The sequence below is a fragment of the Equus quagga genome, chromosome 10 (assembly GCF_021613505.1).
Source record: "Equus quagga isolate Etosha38 chromosome 10, UCLA_HA_Equagga_1.0, whole genome shotgun sequence".
Classification (NCBI taxonomy): domain Eukaryota; kingdom Metazoa; phylum Chordata; class Mammalia; order Perissodactyla; family Equidae; genus Equus; species Equus quagga.
This window is the reverse complement of record NC_060276.1, coordinates 74886621-74896421: the sequence shown is the minus strand read 5'-3', so window position 1 is coordinate 74896421 and position 9801 is coordinate 74886621. Positions and strand designations below refer to the sequence as shown.

General features: G+C 45.5%; 1 protein-coding gene across 4 annotated transcripts in view; it reads right to left on the bottom strand.

Annotated features, from left to right (window-relative positions):
- Positions 1-5870: 5870 nt before the first annotated feature.
- The window catches only part of LOC124245707 (myotubularin-related protein 8), a 187007-nt gene continuing 183076 nt past the window's right edge, over positions 5871-9801 (bottom strand). For all 4 annotated transcript variants that reach the window (XM_046673353.1, XM_046673355.1, XM_046673354.1 and 1 more), the window contains 2 exons: positions 6553-7402; positions 5871-6125 (listed from right to left, as the gene is read on the bottom strand). In XM_046673353.1, coding sequence (XP_046529309.1) covers positions 5992-6125; positions 6553-7402 — 984 coding nt within the window. In that variant the 3' untranslated portion in view covers positions 5871-5991. The remainder of the gene's footprint in view (positions 6126-6552; positions 7403-9801) is intronic.

The window sequence follows — 9801 nt, the reverse complement described above, 5'->3', positions numbered from 1 at the left end:
CACATGATCAACTTGTTTGGTCACTACAGGGGCTGGTGGTGGGGAGCAAGAATACTTTCTTGTCTTAAGTTTCTTCACCTATAAAACAGAGATAATCCCTCTGCTGCCCAGCATCTTGAGGCTGCAGTGAAAAACCCATGAGAACAGATGTGTAGGCTAGGTGGAAGTAACTCCATAAACTAAGGTAGACAGACTGGTCCACATGACTACAATGCTCATTTCTTTCTTCACCAAATGTCCCATGGGAACCTTCTCTATACCAGGCCTTGTGATAACCGTTGGGAGGAGAGGGTACAGTGGTAACTTCCTGGTAAAAGGGGAGCTCTAGGGATGGAGTTCTGAGAGGAGCTGAAAGCTAGACTAGAGGTCTGGCAAAGGGGATCTGGAGCATTGTGGATGAAGAGATTCCTTCTCTCCAGGGTGGGGAGGGACATCAGAGAAAAGTTCCATGGAGGATTGCCTTGATGATTAAGCCAAGTCAGAAAAGTAGGGGAAGGATTCCTGCCCAAGTCAGAGCCCATCTGTGTGAGAAAGTATGGTGGGTTGGGCAAGAGCTAAGATTCTGGACACCTGGGGTGAGTATTTGTAAATGGGGAGAGGAAGAGCTGGAAATTAGGCTAGAAAGATAGGTCTAGGGACAAAGTATAAAAGACCATCACTGTCCAGCTAAATTGAGCATCAGCTAGCCAAGTCTGTGCTTCCCAGTGAAGCAAGCAGTACAGTGTAGTGGCTCTGCTACCAGACTACCTGGGCTGGGTTGCTGGCTCTACCACTTGGGAGCAGTGTGACCTGTGCAGGTTATTTCACCTCTCTCTCAGTTTCCTCTTCTGCAAAATGGGAATAATAATAGTACCCATGTGACAGAGTTGTAGTAAGAGTTAAGTGATTATTCCATGTTAGTGCTTAGCACAGAGTCTGATACATACAAAGCTCCAATAAATGTTAGCTGCTACTGCTGTTATTATTATTGTTAGTCTCCTTAAGACCCAATGTACAGATCTTCAAAGTTATACAACTCATAATATGACTTTGAAACCACTTTTTGATATAAACACACGTAAACCTATGATTCCTTGGACACAGATTACTTTTGATTGTGCAGAGCCAGACCAAGTTTCCCGGGGTAGAGGGTCTCTTTGTTCATCTTTGTTCATCACTTCAACACCGAACAGAGTTTAGCACAAACTGAGTGCTAAGCACATGTTTGTTGAATATTGTCAACCAAGGTGCTTTCAGGTCTAATATCAAGCTTAGTTGCCAGCATCTGCCAGTGAAGTGTGATATTGCCATTCTCTGAGCACATCCTCTGTTTCAGGCCCTGTGTTTGGTGCTACATCCATAATAGTGAACTAGACACAGCTTCTGGCCTCAGGACAGCCAGTGTAGTGCAAGCAGCACACAACCCATCAGACCAATTCCCTGCAGTTCTGACTTAGGCAAGGCACTGGATGGTGTTGCCATCAACTGAAGTAAGGAATATAGGATTAGGAAAATGTAATGATTCTGTTTAGGACATTCTGAGTTTGACTTGCCTGAAATCCCACCTTCATGCCTTTGCACTTGCTGTTCCCTTTGCCTACAGTGTTTATCCTCTGAATACTGACATGTAGACCATTATCTTGCACCATACACAAAAATCAACTCAAAATGGATTGAAGACTTGAATGCAAGACCTGAAACCATAAAACTTGTGGAAGGAAACATAAGCAGTAAATTCCTTGACATTGGTCTTGGCAGTGATTTTTTGGATCTGACACCAAACGCAAAGGCAACAAAAGAAAAAAATAAACAAATGGTACTACATCAAACTAAAAAGCTTCTGAACAGCAAAGGAAACCATCAACAAAATGAAAATGGGACCTACTGAATAGGAAAAAATATTTGCAAATTGTATCTCTAATAATGGATTAATATCCAAATATATTAAAATCTCATACAACTCAATAACAAAAAAAATTCAATTAAGAGATGGGCAAATATGTGAAGATAGTTTTTCAAAGAAAACATACAGATGGCCAACAGGTACATGAAAACATGCTCAACCTCACTAATTATAATGGAAATGCAAATCAAAACCACAATGACATATTACTGCATGCTTGTCAGAATGGCTACTATCAAAAAGACAAGAAATAAGTCTTGGCGAGGATGTAGAGAAAAGGGAACCCTTGTGCACTGTTGGTGGGAATGTAAATTGTTGCCGCCACTATTCAAAGCAGTATGGAGGTTCCTCAAAAAATTAAAAATAGAACTACCCTATGATCCAGAAATTTCACTTTTGGTAGTCATCCAAAGAAAACAAAAACATTAGCTTGAAAAGATATTTGCACCCCCGTGTTCACTGCAACAGAATTTACAATAGCCAAGAAATGGAAGCAACATAAATGCCCATCGATGGATGAATGGATAAAGAAATTGTGAGATATATATATATGTGGAATCTAAAATTTTTTAAAAATGAGCTTATAGGTACAGAGAACAGATTGGTAGTTGTCCGATGCAGAGGTTGGGAGCTGGGCAAAATGGGTGAAAGAGATAAAAATGTACAAACTTCCAATTATAAAATAAATAAGTCCTCGGGATGTAATGTACAGCATGGTGACTATAGTTAATAATATTGTATTGTATATTTGAAAGTTGCTGAGAGAGTAGATATTAAAAGTTCTCATCACAAGAAAAAATATTTCTGTAACTATGTATGGTGATGGGCATTAACTAGACTTATTGTGGTGATCATTTTGCAATATATACAAATATTGAATCATTTTGCTGTACACCTAAAACTAATATGCCAGATTTGCCCTGGGGAATCAGGAAACGTGTTCTCCATACATTCATCAAGTCATTCCTATGACTGTGTATGCCTCGTTCTAAGAACTGAAATCTTCAAGTCCAAAAGACTGAAGTATTCCGGGCCCTCTCTAGTCTAGTCCCAAGCCCAGCTCTTGTTCAAATACGTTGAACTTGAAACAAAGTAAACTGGTTACCCAAACTGCCCTGCTTTTTTCCGCTTCCATGTCTTTGCTCTCTGAGTTCCCTCCACTAATACCTCTTCTTTCCTCACTACTGATTAAAGCCCTTTCCACCGTTAGGCCAAGATCAAATACGACCTCTTTCCTCAGACCTTCCTTCAAGTTAGCAGCTGAAGGGGATCTGTGTGGTTTCTGAAGTCTAGTATGCTGTTTTGTACTTTGGATCTAGTATTTGAGGGCCACCTTTCTGAATAAAGCAAAAGAATTTTTCCATTGCAAGAGAGAACACAGACTGATCAGTGGCATGTGCAGAGCAGAGCCAACCCAGGCTCATAGCAATACTAGGAAGGAAGGGAGGGAAGGAAGGAGGGAAGCAGGGGGAAGAAGGAAGGAAAGAAAGGGAGATCAGGATCAGATAGGGAGAGAGGGAGAGAAGGAGGGAGGTAAGGGGCCTAGATCACCTGAAAGGGTTAAGATTCGGTGTTCCTGGAAGCTGGTGGTGGTAGTGAGGGGTAGGAGAGGGAGATTGGGTTATCATCTGGGGCCAGTGCCAGCAAGAGCCTAAAGGCCAAGGGGGAGATTTCACTCCAGGAACAGTGACATCACCTCTGCCTCTTCCTCATGCCTCCTAGGGAAAGTTCCCTCAGAAGATTCATCATCAGAATTTGAGATGGTCCATTCCAAGCTCTGGCCTGTTCTCGTGGATGAGAATGGTTAGGCCTGGGGAGGGGAAGAAACGAAGGCACCAGGCCTTGAAGTTGTCTTTGCCCACTAGCAGCAGAGGCAACTAGAAAAATAATAGCTGGGAGTAGTATGGAGAACTGGGCCACCAGTAACATGGTTATTTAACTTTGTCAGGTTCTTAGTCCACTCATCTGGGAAATGGGGCTAAGGATTTCAGCCCTTCTTCTCTGACTAGAATTCGGTATGCTCCTACATTATCCTCAAATGCAAGTCCTTTGAAATGCCCAGAGTATACATGTTCTTTCACGGGCCAGCTAGAGAATCTCTGTCCCATATGCTGCAGGGCAGCCTGCCCTGGCCAGGCCCCATTTGAAGAGTGTACTTTCCCAGGAGCCTATAGCAGATGGGGCTGCTGAGGTTGACTCCTAATTCCTAAGGGCCCTGAATAAGGGGATGGGGGCCAGAGCCAGGGGTGGGGTCCTGGACAACTCACCCCTCAGGTGCCCAGATTGAAAGAAAGGTAGAAGAGAGCTGGGGTGTTGCCTGCCCTTAAGCTCTCTGTGCTTCCAGCCTTAGTCCTTCAGTTCTCTTGCTCATTGGAAATAAACAGTTGCACTGCTCTCCAAAATGCATAAGAATGAAAGTCTGGAAGCTGAGTGGGGCAGGACCAAGGGACTTGGTGATAGATGTCCAGTTTTCTTGCCTTCCTTCCTAAAGTCTCTCAGGCACTAGGAACTAGGAAGAGTTGGGGATGTATAAGGGGGGAGTTGCAAGTCAGTTCAAGACCTCATTCCCTGCCTCCCTTTCCCCAAGATAGGAGATCGTAATGTAGAGGGGCTGTCAAGGAAGCTCCCAGAAAGAGCTCTAAACATCTACAGTGTTTCCCAGGTACAGATTAGCTATGTTTTCCTTCTCTACCCCTTCATCTTGTGTCTCTTTTACTGCTCATCCACATCCCCACCCACAGTTGTGAAGGAGAAATAAAAGAAGGTACTGTGAAAGGATATAGATTTAGCAAAATAAAGGTGCCTGGATCTGAGTGGTTATCTCTCCTGGTCTAGGGCCTGTTTGCCTTCTTCCGCTGTTCTCCACATCACAGGGGGACTGATCACTGCAGGCTACATTTCCCAGGCTCCCTCGTCAATCATATTCTGCCTGGGTTCAACCAATAAAGAGGCACTGGTGGAAGGGCAGGAAAAGTGGAGAAGCCAGCGTACTTAACCTCTACATTTTGTGCTTCTGGTGGTGTCTCTACTGTGTCTTTTCTATGGCTCCCACTGTCAAGGTGATCCCAGCTCCTGGCTCAGGTCATACCACCTCCTCCCACTCTCCCTCCATTCTTCACCTTCCCCTGCTCTGCCCTATATTGCAAGGGGGCTGACACCCATAGGCTGTATTTCCCAGACTCTCCTATTAGTTGACTTTCAGTTTCCCCCAATGAGAGAGACTTTGGAGGCAGATTGAAGGGCAAGAACAGGGTAAAGGGGAGGGCATTTCTTCCTTTCCTCTGTTTTGGGCAGCATCAATCTTCTATGGTTCAAGCACCCATGTGCTTGTGATTCTACTTTCCACCAGGTGACCCCTGCCCCTGGACTCTAGACATACCTCCTCCCTTACCCCTCCAGCCTAGGGGTGGTGTTGGCTTCCTGCTGTCACTAATCTGTGGGTTACCTGCCTGTCCTTCTTGGATTTTCAGCATATCACCTATGTAACCAATTTCTTTTCTTCACTGAATTCTCTGTCATAAATATTTGGTAGTTTTTTTCCCCACTTAGATCTTGACTATAATCTGGACTAGTGGGAATGCAGCCTATGATTCAAGGTGAGTGAATGGGAGGCTCCTTGGTCACTTGACTCACAGTAATAGGGGGTTGGGTGACAGACCTCAAAGGTGCCTTGTAGCAGCCAGAGAAGTGAAGAGAGGTACAAGGCTGAGCAAGCTTGAATTCTTTCACTCACTTGAATTCTTCAGGACCTTGCTTCTAAGACAACAGAGCTCCAAATTCTCTCAAGGGTCTTGGTGGGGAAGTGTGGGCCATTGGGTTAGTTTTCTCTTTTTGTCTTTTAGTGGCCAGGCCTTCTATCCTGTCAAATGCCAGACGATTATCATCCTTCTTCATGGCCAATCAGACACCTTCCCCCAGTGAACGCCCCTACCAACCCAACACACATCAGACACAGCAGCCACCAGGATTTATTTTGTTGAGGATTTTATTGTGGAGGATAATACAGGAGAGCAGCTCCAGGTGAGGAGGTAGAGCTGTGGTACCCACCAGTTATCTGAGTCCCCAGGTAGTTTTTGAAGGCATCATGGGTTTCTGGGCAGGTTGCAAGATTACAGTTGGTGTTTGAGGTAGCTGATCAACATGGGGGGAATATCCAGCTGGTTTATGGCTTGTGGCAGGCTGGCCTGGCGTAGAGCTCTGCGGATAACTAAACGGGCCTGTGATAGTAGCGACCGTGGAGTGGCTATAGCAAGGAGAAACAGGTCATGAGAAGCAATACTCAGTGTAATTCTCCCACCCAAGCCTATATCCACTCTGCCTTGGCTACTGCAGCTCTAATTGCTCTCTCTTTTCTAAGAAATGTCCCCCACCCTGCCCTCAATGCATGGTACCACTGGGGACACACTGAAGCCTAGATAGAGTATGCTCAAGGCCACAAAACAGTCATTTCAGAGCCAGAACCAGAAATTGGGCTAGTGCTATTCCCCACCGCATCTTACTAATCCTTTCCCCAATAAGGACTCCATAACCTCTTCTCCCCTGGGGCCCCAGGAAAGGGAGAAACATGGTATTTTCTCCAATTTATCCCAGAATGATTGGCTTGGGGGCTCATTTGGGGCTCTGGGACATCCAAGCCAGGAGGCCTATTGGCTGGTCTGCTTGACACTTACCTCGGGCCTGTAGCAGCAATGCAGTGCCTTTATCATCTTGTGAATTCAGGTCCAGGGAGAGAGGTGGAAGGTAGACATTAGCACCAAAATCAATTAACAACTGGATGTATTCTGGCTCACAATTGTGGTGGAGGCAGATTTCAAGAAGGGTGCGGGGCCGTGGGACACGAGCCAATAGGTGCTGGTCAATGCAGTTGTAGTCGGGGTCTGCCCCATAAAGCAAAAGTAGGCGGAAACAGTCAAGGTGTCCATAGACGGCGGCCAAGTAGAGGGGACCAGAACATGAAGCTATGTTTGATGCCCAGACTGGTAGTTTAGCCTTGACATTGGCCTCTGCACCATGGCTCAGGAGCTCCTTCAGGATGGCAACAGCTCCGTCACGGGCGGCTGTGAGCACAGGAGAGCAGTTGTTGTAGATGCTACCACCAGGACAGGCACCAGCTTCCAAAAGCACACGCACACAGTCCAGATGGCCATGACTGACAGCAGTAAAAAGTGGTGTCTGTGCCTTGATGTCCAAGCTGTCAACGTCAGCACCATGTGCCAGGAGGACTCGCAAACAGCTAACGTGGCCATAAGAAGCAGCCAAGCGCAAGGGTGTCCCAGGAACACCCCAGCCACTCCTACTGTTGATGAAACATTTGTAACGCTCCTGGCGCAAAAGCTGGTCCAAGGTATAGCAGTCGTTGTCGTACACTGCTTGACTGAGAGCCTGCTTCTCCCTCGTGTCGGTGTCCTCCTCCTCCTTGTCGGGCTGCAGGAGGGAGAAGATCTTGGTGATGTCCATGAGGTTCATCTTGGCTAATTGGAGCAGAACTATTCTCATTATGAGCAGAAAGATATGCCAGATCTGTGGGTGGCAAAAACGGGAGAGAGACTAAGGGCCCTCATCAAAAGCCTGGATGCCAGCCGTTGCCCCTCACCCTTCACCATCAGACCATGCATGGGTCCTGCTTCTAGTCCTACTTCAGCTTCTTTCAGCCTCCAGAGATGGTCACAAAAACAGATGAGGCCTTTTCACAGCTTGGTGCCTTTGCACATGCTGTTCTGCCTGCCCTTCAAACTTCTACTTCTGGGAAGCCTTCCCTAATCTCCTCCTCGCCACTGCTCAGGGATACCAAAGGATCACAACTAGACTTTAACTATAAACTTTCACAGCACATTTCCACTTATCTGTGCTTCATTAGCATGTAAACACCAGGGTGAGGGCCCTTGAATCCATCTTGTATTCTTCTACTCCCAGTAGGGTATACGTTATGGTTGAAGATTTGGTACATGCATCTTCCTTATTTCAGAATGTGTGGACTAATGAGGTGGCTCTGGTCTTGCAGTTGCTAGACTAACAGAATAGTGCTTTGTGTTGTCAAGCTGTCATCCCTGAGCATTCTGACATCAGTTTCACAGGGCAGGCCCTCAGCTCCAACCTCTCAGCTTTTTAGATGGAATTCAACCTCTTCACAGCCCCTCATACGTGACCTCCCCTCAGACTCAGGCCCCATGCTTTGGGCAATAGAGTTGCTCAGGAAATGGATGTTGCATGACACTTACTGATTAAATAAAGAGGTGGCATTACAAAGAACACACTTCAAGTAAAATTAAGTCAAAGAAATGGCAGGAAATATTTGAGGTTTCCAGGGCAAGACCTCCTCTCTGGTGACAACTGGTTTCTCCCCCAGGACCACTTCATTCCCAGAGTCCCTTTGATTGCCAGCACCTCCTTGGAACCCATAACTTACCCATTTCTCTGGGTCAAGCCTTTTCCCATCCTCTGTGCCTTAACCAGCCTGGAGCCTTGCCTCAAACCACAACTCTTCTCTTTCCATCATCCCCAGGCCCTACAAAATTACCCATGGCCCAATGACTGACTCAAACCAACCCTTTAACATTACCAGTCCTGTTCCTAGTGCTCCAAAGTCAAAGTCACTCACCTCAGTTTGTAATATTATCAGGGTAAGCTGATAGGTTTTTTAGAGCTTGAGTTTCCCTACTCTCCCATACCCTGCAGCCATGGTCTCAAGGCCACACACCCCCTTTTATTCACTATCCACCTCTACTCCTCTTTGTTAGCCTGGGACCTCAGGTACATACCTCATAGAAAAAATTGTGAGGTGGGTGGGTGGGATCTCTCTCAACTTTAGGCCCCTCCCCACTACCAGCATCAGCTCCATATATGGTCTTATTATCTATTCATTTTTTGGGTACAATTATAAGAAGAGGATTTTAGAAATCAGGCAGACCTCTTTTCAACTCAACACCTCCATTTTCTAGCTGCGTAAACTTGAGCAAGTCTCTTCCCTTCTTTGGGACTCAGTTTCCTCATCTATAAGACAAAATGATAGTCCCTGCCTCAAGGGACTGTTAAGAGGAAAAGAGCTATCATATATTAGATCTTCAAAGGTGAGATTCCTCTCTCTGGATCTTCTCACTGGTTCCTGTCCCTCAACCATCCTAGGAAGCAAAACAAAACACTTCTATGGTCCTTTGTTCCACTCTAGTTACTTTTATCTTTATCTCTCTCTTCTTCACCAAACATAACCAAAGTATTGTCTACCATCTAATCTAAGAGCTGGAATGCACTGAATAAATCACTTAATTTAATTTACTTAATTTAGAAATGGGAAAACCAAGACTCAGAGGAGAGCAGGGACTTTTTCCTAAGGTCACATGGCTATTATTGTCAGTTGTCTCATTATTAACACCTATAATCTTGTGCTTTTCAAAGCTATTTCATGTAGTGGAATAGGTAATATTATCCCCATTTTGTGGATGGAGGAAACTGAGGCCCAAGAGGGTAAGGGATTTAGTACATGCCTTACATCAAGGCAATAGCAAAGCCAGAAATAGAATCCAGGTTTTCCTATTCCTCATCCTGTTCTTTCTATTGCAACCTGAAAAATAAACACGTGCCCCTCCCCCATGCCTCAAGCAGTCACATTGCAGCTTCCAGAATCCTCAGCTTTGAGGGTCATGCTGAATTCCAGGGTCATGGAAGGTTTCCTTACAAATCATTTCTTCTGACAGCCAGTAGGGATTCCCTTCTTATTATTTTATTTTGGAGAGTGGTGATCCAGGGAGATGAGGAGGGCAGGAATTGTGGAGGGAAATGCTGAAGCCCTCACCAGGGACATACCACTAGAGCGGACAGCAGGGCCCATCTAATGAGTTTCCAGAGGGAGATCAAACCATGGCCCCCAGCTGGCTTGAGCACTTGAGTGAATTGTACCTATTAGATAGGGTAAGAAATGTAAC